Genomic DNA, 14,187 nt, shown 5'->3' on the forward strand with positions numbered 1-14,187 from the left:
AACGTCACAGTTTTTACATTTGCCTCAGATAATATTTTCAGATTCCATTAAACACACTGATGTTATATTTAATATAAAAATGGAAAAAAGTGAAAGTAGAGACGGCTCAGTGAACATACCCTCTTTATGAATCATCTTAATGAACATTCATGTGAGAGTAACACTTTAATGTGCTGAAGATCACTGTCACGTATATTTAAGTTATTTATGAGGAAATTCACTGTTTTCTGAGATGATTTTATAAACCAGCAAACGTCCTCATTAATAACTAAATATATTTAACTAAATACATCAAATATTGTGAAATTAAGCAGACATTCAGGGGGCCTAATAGCACAAGAGTTTAGTGAGAATTAGACCAAAAATAAGAAACAAACTAACAGACAGACGATACAAGCTGAGATCTGACATGAAAATCAGATTTTTTTTTTTAAATTTCAAACTGATTTTTGTCTCATTTTTAAATGACATTAAGTTTGACTTTCAGTTTATGTTGAATATTTTTGGTCCCAGATTGATTTAATTTTTTACTAATAGACAACAGTCTGAAAATATAATGGGGAAATTAAAGCATTAAAATGTCTTAAATTTCCCATAAAGTGGCTGAAGGTTGATTATTTAAGGCGGCGTTTTTAAATCAGGTCGCTGTAAAACTCAACGAAAACCCCGACAGAACACGTCCTTATGAGCAACGAATAAAAACAACTGATTTTTTTCAGTCATTGAACTCCACTTGAGGCTGCGCAACGTTTATGAACGACGGGAAAAACAGCGTTCTTGGCCGTTCACTGAGCTCTGTGACAGCTGAGAGCGTTTTCAGGGCCTCCTGGTGGTTTAAACTCCAATCAAAGAAGGAGAGGAGACTGAATTTCACTTTGAGCATTGTGATCACATAAGTTTGTCTATTTTATCTACTGACACCAGCACCACTGACTAACAATGGGCTGTGAGGCCGTTCCCCAACTCTCCGAATGGTACTCATGTCATTGGTCAATCATCATGACAAAGTTATGATTATGAAACTGATCACAGCCCATTGTTACTCAGTCATTATGCAAATGTACCGTTTATAAGATTGGGGAAACCTGCAGTCAGCTGAGACTGAAGAAGTCACCTGGATGATGATGAAACGTTTCTCCCACAAAACGCGACGTCCAGATGAACAGAATCAACTTTTCCCCCACTTGTTTCAGAAAGAGAATTCTGTCTTTTGTTTGATGTGTTAGGTTGAAAAATCATCAGAAATGCATACTGGGATTTGTATTCATGTAAAGATTGTGCCAAAGATTAATACAGAATCGATAAAAGAAAGTGAACTTAAGGCAGTCACTTTGGATCAAACTGAATCTGGGATGATTTGGTGTCTGCACTTCTTCTTTGATTGGACTTTAAATTAAGTAAAGGATAAACCACCGGGGGGCCCTGCAAACGCTCTCAGCTCTCACAGAGTGCTGAGAAAAGAGAGCTCAGGCCAAGAACGCTTTTTTCCGCTGCTCGCAAACGTTGCACAACCGAGTGACCTACAAAGCGGCCATCAGTGACCGAAGAAAGCCATCTTTTTTTTCTTTTTTCTTTTTTTAACATCTCATAAAGAGGTGTTTAAAAAAACATCACTTTTATAAAATGCAGCTTTCTGACGGGCTTTTCACAGACCTTTACAGCATCCTGATCTAATAAACTGATTTTTACATAATTTCTTAACCAGACTGGCTGGAAAAGCGGTGAATTTTGGCCTAGATGTAACTCTCCATGTTCATGTGAAAAAAAATAGCTGATGATGCTCTGTGGCGTTTAAGCGCTCTCACATAGGATGCACAGCGCTCTGAAACCCATTCATGTCTATTATTTGCGCCGAACAATAACGGTTTCCCGCTTACTGTTATTATAACACGAGCAGAACCACAGCGGCTCGAGGCCACGAGGACGGAGCGCCGCCGGGAGTCGAGTCTGTGGAGCTTCCTGTTAAAGAGGAGAGAGCGTGAATGTGAACAAACATGGCGTCAAAGGCTCCACTTACACTCTTAGTGTATTTCTAGAAACTTCCAACAGGAAGTGATCACAGACATGTGCGACAGGGATAGAGAGACGGGGGGACATAAGAGGGGGAGGAGCCTGACACCTGTCTGTGTGGCTCACCTGAGCAGAGCGAGCACAGACACGCTCGTCATCAGCTGTGACGTAACCCGAGTCGAAACTCACGTCACCAACGAGCCGAAGACGCCGTCAGTGAAACAAAGTCTGCTTCCTGACTCTGAATATATTCCTGGCTGTGACCTCACGTCTCATCAGCCAATCAGCAGCAGGCGCGGTTTGAACGGTCATCAGTGGAGCAGCAGCCGTGGACGTGGAGCTCAGCTTAAAATCAGCGGCTCGTCTTAAACCGTGCGGTTTGATCCACGTTTCAAACGTCGCTCTGTCCGCTTTCAGACGCTGACGTTAAGCTGTCGTCAGCAGACGTCAGAGCGCCCGCTGCCGATTGGTCGCTCCTCCGACACGCCCCTCTCACAGCGAAGCAGCTGATAACAGGCGGTCACACAGGACGACCCCGAGCAGTCCACAGCAGCTTCTTGTTTTTAGTGCAAAACAAAATTATTTTTGAAAATGAATAAACACAAAACAGGGAAACAAACATGTTTGATGTCAGTTATTAAACGTCTACAAACATTTATTTAAATGAAGAAACGCCGAGAAAGAAACAATCAAACAGATTCTGTTGAATCTGTTTATCTGTCACAAACAGCAGAGTTTGAACAGCTTCAGGATCCTTCGAGTCTTTAACTGATCGAACGTTCGGCCTGAATTCACAGCAAACACAAGAAAGGAGGGACGTCTCCCAGTATCCTCGCTGTGATCCCAGTATCCTCGCTGTGATCCCAGTGTCCTCGCTGTGATCCCAGTATCCTCGCTGTGATCCCAGTATCCTCGCTGTGATCCCAGTGTCCTCGCTGTGATCCCAGTATCCTCGCTGTGATCCCAGTATCCTCGCTGTGATGGACGTGAAACTTTGCCCATAAAACAACGAGGTCCATTATATCTCTGCTGGTGCTGTTAGTTTGTTGACGCTCAGTTTTCAGAGCAAATAAAACATCTTTCCAAAATAAATCAAAACCTTTAGAAGATTTTCTGCAACAGAAGCTTCACAGATTCGACCAAAAGTTCTGAACAAAAGTGCAAAAAGCAAAACGTGCGACAGCTTCTGGGCGACTCTTCCAGAAACTCCAGCTCACATCAGCGTCTGCTTTCAGTCCAGCTTCGAGCTCGTTTTCACATCAAGTCTATGAACGAGTTTAAAGAAACTTCTTGAACTTTGTTGGTAATCAGATGCTTATCAGGTCGCTGCAGGTTTCATCCACCAAACGGCTCCAAACACAAACTGCATCTGGTGACGTGCTCGTGTTTCTCTGGAATAAAGATCCAATAGATTTGTTTTTATTTTCAGAGCCACCAGTAAAAACCTATTTTCCCAGTGGGAGTGTGTCACAGAGAGAACAGGACAGATGTTGAGTCTGAACTGTTGCTGAAATTTAAATACGCTGTGACATCATCTCCTGGAGCCGCAGATGATGTTTAACTGGAGTTCTTCACAGAGAGCAGCTCAGCGTCTGTGTGGAACAGCTGATTTACCAACATCATCATATTATCAAACCAATATCCAGAAAAACAGATTTCCTCTTGGACAAACATCCTTGTTGTTCCACATAAAATAAGTGTGAGGCTCAAACTGTGTTTGTAGACGAGAGTCTGCGACGAGGAAGCCCGGCGATGAGAGGCCGACGTGTTCGCGGGGATTTTATCCACAAAGTTACACACGAGAAAAACTCGGTGCAGCGACTCGGAGAGGAAACGAACAGGTGTAGCGCTCAGGATGGAGGCGGGGCTTCTGATCAGCTGTTTGAGCCAGTTTATCTTAAATGTGCCGTTTAAAGTGTGGAAATCTGAAACATTCAGCCCACCGTTTACATCGAGTTCATACGAGCTGTTTTTCTAATGTGACGTCTCCTGTTCGTCCACATGAAGCTGAAGAGCAGCCTGTCAGCGTCTTTGATGGTTTATTATGGAGGCGTCGAGCCAGCGCTGCCTCAGGGACACCAGAGATTCCTGCTTTAGTCAAAACTCTTCCTCTCAGTGAGAGAGCTGAATTTGTTTTTAACTCTTTTTGTAGGAGGGATCAGACTTAGATTCATTCTTTTCATCCTCAGTGATTCATATCCTTAAATATGGAAGCTGTTGTTTCATGGAGATATTACAAAGGTCAGATTTGGAGCGTCTGTGATGAGTTCACGTTTATTAATATTCAGGTAAAATCTGGAAGCTTTGGAGAAACTGTTCACTGCAGCAGCTCAGACTTGACCTTCATTTGTCTAAATCAGAGCGGTGTCGTCAGCTGTGCTGCGATTAACTCTCTGCCAGTGACGGAGATCCTTTTACATCACCTGATTTTACACGTCTGATAAAACACTAACAGGAAGAGGTGCAGAGAGGCGGAGCCGCCTCGTCTTCTTCCTCCGTGCAGGTTAAATCTGTGGATGTAGCAGCCATCAGTTTATTACAGCTGTTACTGTTTGTGTAGAGTTTTGACTGATGTAGAGAAATAATTACTGAAACTAAATCAGTTTAAAGGCTGAAAGATGAAACGATGCTCCGTGTATCAGAGGCTTTGAGTCCAGCATAACTGAGTCCAGCATCATCGTTGTTCTGCAGCTACGATAAGAGCAGAAACAAACTGGACGCTAACAGTCGATCAGTAAATGATCTTTGTCAGGTTGAGTCGGTGTAGTTCACCTCTGAGTCGTGGTGGTGCAGCTGCTCGTTTTCTAACCTTCAGACTTCATAAAGAAAAGGAGGCGACAGGTTAGAGACGACTTTGTGACGTTCAGATGTCAGACCGTCAGCACCTGCTGGATCCACAGCAGCTTCCTGACAGCAGCTCGACTCGCTCGCCGTCTCCCTGCAGCGTTCACGCACGCGACAGGTGGTGTCGCTCGCCCTCTCCTCACCTGCTCGCTCCACCTGTTGATCCTCTGAGCTGTTTCCTGTGGTCACTCTCTCTCCTCCTCACTGGCTCCAAAGCTGAGCTGTAAGGTGTGTGGGCGGGGCATCAAAACAGCTGTCGGCTTCATCTTCCACCATTTTATAGTTTTTAATGAGCTCACCTCTTCCGCCATTTTATAGTTTTTGATGAGCTCGCCTCTTCCGCCATTTTATAGTTTTTGATGAGCTCGCATCTTCCACCATTTTATAGTTTTTAATGAGCTCACCTCTTCCGCCATTTTATAGTTTTTAATGAGTTCATCTCGTCCGCCATTTTATAGTTTTTGATGAGCTCGCCTCTTCCGCCATTTTATAGTTTTTGATGAGCTCGCCTCTTCCACCATTTTATAGTTTTTGATGAGCTCACCTCTCCCGGGAGCGCTGCCCAACCAGCCGACCTGGTGACATAATGAGTGATGTCACGACCACAAATCAGCGAGCTGGAAAATGACTATAAACAAGAATCACTTTGAATCCAACGTTTCTCTCAGAATAAATCACAACGCTCTTAATTTTGTGTCAAAGCTGTAAAATGTGCTGTTTCACGTCCTCTTTAACTCGACATGTTTCCTCACTTTAACCCACAAAACTCACAGCGACTAAATCCTCAAGTAAAAAAACTTTAATCAACTTTCCCTCGTACAAAATAAATGAGACGAACTGAATTAAAAATACTGAGGCTCATCTCCAAAATCATCCACAGTACAGACATAATTACATGATCACAGCCCCGTGGTATCGTCTAGGCCAACATTTGCCACTTTTCCAATTCGTCTGGTTAAGAAATGATGTAAAAATCGCCATTTAATAAATCAGGACGCAGTAAAGGTTGGAGAAAACCCCGCCAGGACACCGTATTTAGCGCCAGCGGGTGGTGTTTGAAAGCCTTCGTGTGAGCAGCCAAAGAAACGACATTTTTGGCGGGGTCTTTGAGGGCTGTGCGCGACATTTAAGAGCTGCGAAAAAACAGCGCTCTTGCTCGGTCACTGAGCTGCTTTACCCGGCGCTCAGTGACAGCTGTGAGGCGTTTTCTTAAACTATGCGGGGCCTCCTCATGTTTCTCATCCACTGTAGTTTAACTCCAATCAAAGAAGAAGGAGCGCAGACACCAACTCATCCCTCAGTCCGGTAAAGTGATCGCTTAAGTTTGACACTAGCAGCACTGACTAACAATGGGCTGTGAGGCCAACTCTCTGTACGTGTTACTCAGGGCCACTGATCAATGATCGTGACAGTTTGTGTATTTATGATCGACACTGACCTCACAGCCTGTTGTTAGTGGTGTTAGCATCAGGCATTATGCAGATGTCCTGTTTCAACGTTGGGGAAACCTGCAGTCAGCTGAGACTGAAGAAGTCATTTAGATGAGCGATGAAACGTTTCTCCCGCTGAAAACACGACGTCCAGATGAACAGAATCAACCTTTTTCTGGACTGTTTGTTTCACAGAGACCGTTCTGCTTTTGTTCGGGTCTGAAACGCTGTTTTCCTCCATTCAATGTCTTAAAAAATCTGTATTAAAAAAAAAATGCTGTAATCATTTAAAATGCTTTAAATTTCAGCATAAACTTAGGAAAAGTGTGTAATCTTCATCAGCAGCTCCTCCTTTACAGCAGCATGTAGCAGTTCCGAGCACTAAGCTGAATGAATGGCGCGGTTTCATTCAGCGTTTTAAATGTTGCTCTGTCCGGTTTCAGACGCTTATCTGACGTTAAACTAAATCTAAGTCACTAAATCCTCCTGTGGGTAAAAACAACTTTAATCAACTTTCCCTTGTACAAAATAAACGAGACAAACACAAACTGAATTAAAAATAATGACGCTCATCTCCAAAATCATCTGTTTTTTCCCAGTGTCTTTTTCTAAAATCTACATTGTTAATGATGAGTGGTTTTAAAAATCTTCCACTGAGACAAAAGCAGCCATAAATGTAGATCCTCTATATGTTGATCACGTCTCTGTGTCAGTATAAGACTTTAGTGCAGCCTCTCTGGTTCACTGCAGTCTTTGTCTCTGTGTTTCTGTCAGGTGTTCACATTGTCCAGGTGATGTACGGCTGTGAATGGGATGAAACAGGTGAAGTGAATGGATATATGCAGCATGGTTATGATGGAGAGGACTACATCAGCTTTGACCTGAAGGACCAGACATGGGTCGCTCCAAAACAACAGGCTAAGATCACCAAAGACAAGTGGGACAGTAACAGAGGTCTGATCGCACAGTATAAGAATTACCTCACCCAGGAGTGTCCTGAGTGGGTGAAGAAGTATGTGAACTATGGGAGGAGCTCTCTGATGAAAACAGGTAAAATCTATGACCAGAATTAGATTGTTAACCAATAGTAATATGTCTCAGTTTATTGCTTACTATGATATTAAATTAATATAATAACACTTTGTATGGCATTTTAATACATTCTTTAAATTTCATTTAATTGTATAAACTACATCACATCAAAAATAAATCAGTATGCTTCTAATAATAATAATCTTCTTCTTTTTCAAGTTGCTCCTGGTTGCCACAGCAGATCATCTTCCACAGTTTTAGCTCTGATATACTCATTTCTAATCCTTCTCACTCCTTATGATAATTTTAATATCATCAGTTCTGTCTCCTGTATTTGTCTCAGTGCCACCATCCTCAGATATTAAATCACAACAGGTCTCACTGCCATCTTGTAAACCTTCCTTTCCACTCTTGCTCGTCTCCATCCACTCCACCTTGTCCGCGCTCTTTTCTTCACGTCTCGTCTGCACTATGCACCCCTCCAGCTCAAATACAAGTAATAGTAATAATACAGAAAGAATGAACTGTTTACTCCACAGATGTCCCCAAAGTGTCTCTCCTCCAGAAGTCTTCCTCCTCTCCAGTCACCTGCCACGCTACAGGTTTCTATCCTAACAGAGCCGAGATGGTCTGGAAAAAAGATGGAGTGGAGTTTCATGAGGGTGTGAACAAAGGAGAGATTCTCACCAACAATGACGGGACCTTCCAGATGAGTGTTGACCTGGATGTCTCATCAGTCAAACCTGAAGACTGGCACAGATACAGATGTGTGTTTCAGCTCTCTGGTGTGAACGAGGACATCGTCACCAAACTGGACAAATCAGAGATCAAGACAAATGAAGGTGAGTCTGGAATCAGGATCCGATGAGTGATAAACATGGGAAACACACACTTGAATTACTGCAATACCCTGTGGTTCATGTTGGATGAGGTAATCTGTTTGTTTAGGTTTTCTTTCTGTCAGAATAATTTTAAAACCTAAATCAGTTTAGACCAAGTTGTGTTTTTCCACCACATTTTTTCCTTGCTGAACATTGATGAATATAAAACATGTTCATGTGTGGCCACTGTTAAGCAATTATAATCTCTGTATTTACCTGACGAATGGACAGTTTTAGAAGATTTCATAAAAAATGGGGAAAAATGTATATTTTGAAACATTGCCAATAAATTTGAGTGTAGCAATGTATTGAAATTAAATTTAATGTCCTAACTTTTATTGTTGGAATGAAAACAAACATTAGTGGGACAAACATGTAGTGACCATAAAATAAGCTGTTGTACATGATTGTTATCTGTTTGTTGAAACTTTTTGTTCTCACCTTTTGTTTGTTCTGTGATCCACAGGAAATTCCATCTACATGATCATCTCTGTTGTTGTTGCTGTGGTTGTTCTTGCTGCCATCGCTGTGATCGCATTCATTATTTACAAAAAGAGGACAGGTGAGAAACAAGAACTTATTTACTTTTTTTCTGCATCATCTTTCTTTTCTTTTTTTTACACCTGAGCTACAGTTTGGTTGTCAGGGAACAAAATAACCACCAACTAAGTTATTGGAAACCAAACATTTCTTCTCTTTTCTTAACCATCAACTCTGCCAAACAAACACAACCAAGGCACACCTTTACCTGCATTAGAAAGGTGTGCCCTCTCCAGCTTCCTCCTCAGACACAATCGTTTCAGTTGCTTTACTCACAAAAATTATTTAGCTTTTTTTTTCTTAGCGGCCAGGTTTCTCTTTCAGAACAGCATTTCCAAAGTTATTTTCTTATTTCATTCCTTTGTTTTATTTTATTACAGGTTTTGACAGTAAGCTCATTATAAAAACTGCCTGAGAGTAAAAAATGATCGTGGGTCGTTGAGCTCTTCTTTAAGTTAACAACCATCTCTTTAGTCTTCTGAACATTTAGAGACAGGTTGTTATTCTGACACCAGTCCACCAGGTGTTGTACCTCCTCTCTGTATTCAGACTCATCGTTGTTGGTGATGAGACCCACCACTGTTCTGTCATCTGCAAACTTGATGATGTGATTTGAGCTGTACTGTGCAGTCATGTGTTAGCAGGGTGAACAGCAGTGGGCTAAACAGCCCTGCAGCGATCCTGTGCTCAGTCTGAGGACTTTGGAGGTTTTATTTCCTATGAAGACAGACTGGGGCCTGTCAGTTAGGAAGTCCAAGATCCAATTGCAGAGGGAGGTGTTTATTCCTAGTAGGCCAACTTTGCCAGCTTCTGTGGAATGACTGTGTTGAATGCTGAGCTGAAGTCAATAAACAGCATTCTGACATAAATGTCCTTTTTGTTGAGATGGGAGAGAGAAAGGTGAAGAGCAGATGAGATGGCATCATCTATGGAGCGGTTTGGGCGGTAAGCAAACTGTAGCGGGTCCAGATTCTGTGGAAGCTGAGTTTTCATGTGCCTCAATACCAGCCTCTCAAAGCACTTAGTGATGATGGGCGTAAGTGCCACTGGCCGGTAGTCATTGAGGCAGGACACAGTGGACTTCTTTGGCACTGGGATGATTTTTGAGGTTTTGAGGCATGCAGGTACCACAGCTGAGCTCAGTGATGTGTTTAGGATGTCTGTGAAGATGCCTGTGAGCTGGTCAGCACACTCCCGATGCACCCGGCCAGGTATGTTGTCAGGTCCTGTAGCCTTTCACTGGTTTACTCTGCGAAGTGTCATCCTGACATCTGCTGTGGACAGAGTACTTGGTTGTTGGGGGAGGGGGGCATCTTCCTTGCTGGCTCTTTGTTCTCTGCCTCAAAACGTGGGTGTTAGCTTGTAGCCCGTGATTGTTTGGATGCCCTGCCACATGCGCCGAGTGTCCTTTGTACTTGTGAAATGTGTGTTGATCTTATCTGCATACTGCCGCTTCGCCTCTTTGATGGCCCGTGATAGGTCTGCTCTGGCTGTAGTGTAAGCTTCTCTATTTTTTGGACTTAAAGGCAGAGTCTCTGATTTTCATCAGGTTGCGTAGCTTTGCAGATATGTACAGTGGAGAAAAACACATTAATAAGTGCAAATGTTTCAATATTTTGACTAGAATTGTACATGAGCACATTTTGTGTGCAAGATCAGAATATATCTATAAACACATTAGTGAGTAAGCCCACTGTCTGTTTTTAACTTTACAAATTAAGTTAATCCAGATTGCAAAATGAAAATATCAAATTATGTTTCCTGCCTTGAATAATACGTGAAAAAATTGTGTTAACATTTATAACAAATTACTAACATGATGTATTTTTTCCTTTTTATTTCAGAGAAACGTCCCCCATCTCGTAAGTTAAACTTTGTCCCTTTTCTCTAATCTCTTGTCTACACTAAATTAAAAAGGGTTTCTGTACTTTAATCTAAACAGTCTTTCAGGGCTGTTTCCTCTTGTGTTCGATTGTTGTAACGGTGACAGATGAGAGCAGGATGTGGACTAACATTGTGTTTCTGACCTACAGCTGTAGAGAACCGTGAAGTCAAGGAGCAAATGCTTCCTCAAGCCTAAACCACAAACAGCTCTGCACACAGTGAGTTACTTCATATTTGTGTCTCATGTTTTAGCTTTCTTTTTAAAACGTATGTAAAATACTGGCTGTAGTAAAATCTCCTGTTTGAATATATTTTAAAAAGTGCTTTCATATAACTTTAAATCATATTAAAAGAAAAATGCTTTCAAAAAACAGTTTCATGAAATGATTTAACTAAATTTAAAAAAAATGTGTTAATTCCCTTCAAAAACATATGAAGTAAATATTTGACTGAATCAGGAGTATTTTAGATCTTAATGAAACTGTAAGTAGGTTATTTGTGGATCTGAACAATCCTAACATTTATTGTGTTTCTTTTTATCTCTGTAGGTTTGGAGCTGAAAGAAGATGTGGTTCAGCTCATTCTTCTCCATAAACTAGAATTCATTGATTGTTCACATCATAAAATCTGTTTAAAAAAAAATCTAAAATATAGTTGCAGATGCTGGTTAATCAAGAAGTTTGAAAATGAGCTGGCAAATATTTAACATAAACATCATAATGGTGAAACGAAATTATTCTGAATTTGTTGTTTTCAGTTTAAAAAAGTCTTTCTTTGAAAGATTTAACAAAGATGTGACCGCCTGGAGAGACATGAAACAATGGAATCATCACAGCAGTTGTAGTACAATCATAATTAAGCCTTTGTATGTTCATCTTCACTCAAAAATCCAATAGTTTAGTGTTTCTGGTTTTCTTGTAATTTGGTGCATCACTCATGAATGCTGAGATTCCCTCACTCTCAGTGATAAACGAATCATAATATATTTCTAAATTTTGTACATGTTTACTTATGTTTTTCGTAAAATTAGATTTAAAAGACAATCTTGTGTTGAATTCCAGGAGACCTTAAAAGATTTTTCTGTATGTCTGAATTTTTTTCTTAATTAATGAAGATGATGTTTATTCTCTGTTGTTTGATTTAAGACATGTTTTGAGGGTTTTTGATTTTAGAGTTTAGTTCAAGTTGAGATTCTGGAGGGTTGTGTGGGTTATGTTTTTAACACATTGGTAGATGTGTTTCTGCTTATAGTTCAGGATTTTTCAAGGTTTTCCTCATTTGTCTGTAAACTTTAAAAAATTAATTAGTAGAATATGTATCAGTAAAACGGCATTGCTCTTTCTCTCCTTTTCGTACTTTGGTTGTCAATAAAGTCCCAAATAATCCAAATTGCTGTGACTTTTTTGTTATAAAATGTAAATTTAGCTACAGTTTCATGAATACGGCCTAAATATTAATGGACTAGATACAATATAACTTGTGATAGTAGGTCAGTAAGTTCAGGTGTCATAGTGACAGCTCAGGTCCATTAAGTGTCCTTGTGACAAAGGACCCCACGGACACAGCGTTGCAAGATGGTTCAATGTTTATAGTTTTTTTTGTCCCCATTCTTTTGGTTGTGCAGCTTTGCAGCGGCTGTCTCTAGCACAACCCCAAGAACTGACTCACCTCCTTTTTGGTCTTGGGATGCCCTGCCAGCCTCCCAAGTGGTACTCCAGATACTGTACCTCCCTCCTTCCAACCATGCACTTCTTTGGGTTGGCCATGAGACCCGCCTGCCTCAGGGACTCCAGGACTGCACCCGCTCCACATTCTCTGCCCAGGTGTCACTGTGTATGATGACATCATCCAAAAAGTAACAGAATATGCAGCGTGAGGGTGCAGCACCCAGTCTAAAAGGTGCTGGAAGGTGGCAGGGACTCCATCCAAACAGAAGTGTGACAAATTACTACAAACCAAATGGATGAAATTTGACTGAGTCTAGCCCCTCTGTTGTACAGGCGGTGCTGATGTTCCTGGGCATGGAGCAAATTTTCCCCCAGAAAATATGAAGCTTTGCTCTCTGGTCCAAAACATATTGAATCTCATTCTTAGCTGGGTTTGGACTTTCCTCTGAGTTCTCCTTAATTAGTTCCAACACCTCCTGTGGCTTCCTGCTGAACAATAATTCAAAGGGAGAAAAGCCTGGGGAACCTCCTGCACTGTAAACAACAGAGGGTCTAAACAGCGAGCCCAGTTGCGTTCATCCTCATGAATGAAATTACAAATCATGGGCTTTACAGTCTTATTCAGCAGTTAAACAGTTAAACATTCCATCATAAATATGCCTGGCAAAATATCTGCAGTTATTTATTGAAATGTGCAAACATACATGAAAATACAGCAAATAAGGCAAAAACAGAGTTTGTTCAACTTCTGAGCTTGAAAGTCAGAATTTGGTATGACCACCTTTATTCTTCAACACAGCCTGAATTCGTACCCTGGATGGCATTACCTTGGCCTCCAGTAACGCTGTGAGGAACCTTGGAGTCATTTTTGACCAGGACATGTCCTTCAACGCACATATTAAACAAATATGTAAGACTGCTTTCTTCCATTTGCGCAACATCTCTAAAGTTAGAAACACCCTGTCTCAGAGTGACGCTGAAAAACTAGTTCATGCATTTATTACTTCCAGGCTGGACGACTGTAATTCATTATTATCAGGATGTCCAAAAAACTCTCTGAAAAGCCTTCAGCTAATCCAAAATGCTGCAGCAAGAGTCCTGACAGGGACTAGAAAGAGAGAGCAGATTTCTCCTGTTTTGGCTTCCTGTTAAATCCAGAATTGAATTCAAAATCCTGCTCCTCACATACAAGGTCTTAAATAATCAGGCCCCATCTAATCAGGGAGGCAGAGCCTTCAGTTTTCAGGCCCCTCTTCTATGGAACCAGTTTCCAGTTTGGATTTGGGAGACAGACACTATCTCTACTTTTAAGATGATGCTATAAATAAAATAAATAAATATAAATAAAATTGATTTGGAATAGAGGGGGTATTGATCAGTTTCAGTTGCTTTGATGTTAATGAAATTAAAAACAGGTAAATGGGCAAGAAGGAGTTGTTCTTATTAGATGTGATGTGTTTTCAAAATGTTACTGTTTTCTTACCACTGCATATTATCAAGAGTCATCATCAAGTAGATTGGTTATATTATTATGTAGCCAATGAGCTGTTACTCAGTCTTTCTCCCAGTGTTTACCTTTCAGAAGACTCCCTCCTCTCCACTCACCTGCCACATTACAAGCTTCTTTATCAGCAGAGCTGAATTGGTTTGGAAGAAAAATTGAGTTGCGCTTAAGGACATTGTGGACTTCCTTTCTCTCTCTTCCTTTATTAATTTTAATGCCTCGGCCTGTATTAAATTGTATTTTTTCTCCCCTGAGGATAAAAAAAATCTCACTACTGACTGAATGACAAAGACACGGATAAAGAAACACATTTTAAAAGGCATATTGCTACTAGAAACAAACAAATGTTTTACAAATATGTTCAAGCTTAGCATAAAAAAGTTCAGAAAAACCAA

General features: G+C 40.9%; 1 protein-coding gene across 3 annotated transcripts in view; it reads left to right on the top strand.

Annotated features, from left to right (window-relative positions):
- Window positions 1-12,010, top strand: part of LOC309699222 (class I histocompatibility antigen, F10 alpha chain-like) — a 151,283-nt gene extending 139,273 nt beyond the window's left edge. For 2 of the 3 annotated variants that reach the window (XM_082522165.1, XM_082522166.1), the window contains exons 5-8: window positions 8,664-8,759; window positions 10,582-10,599; window positions 10,771-10,839; window positions 11,170-12,010. In XM_082522165.1, coding sequence (XP_082378291.1) covers window positions 8,664-8,759; window positions 10,582-10,599; window positions 10,771-10,817 — 161 coding nt within the window. In that variant the 3' untranslated portion in view covers window positions 10,818-10,839; window positions 11,170-12,010. Of the gene's footprint in view, window positions 1-7,058; window positions 7,335-7,855; window positions 8,159-8,663; window positions 8,760-10,581; window positions 10,600-10,770; window positions 10,840-11,169 lie in introns of all 3 variants that reach the window. The other variant, XM_082522164.1, reaches the window with a different exon arrangement.
- Window positions 12,011-14,187: the final 2,177 nt, after the last annotated feature.

The sequence above is a fragment of the Aulonocara stuartgranti genome, assembly GCF_965226115.1.
Source record: "Aulonocara stuartgranti genome assembly, chromosome: 22".
NCBI classification, from domain to species: Eukaryota; Metazoa; Chordata; class Actinopteri; order Cichliformes; family Cichlidae; genus Aulonocara; species Aulonocara stuartgranti.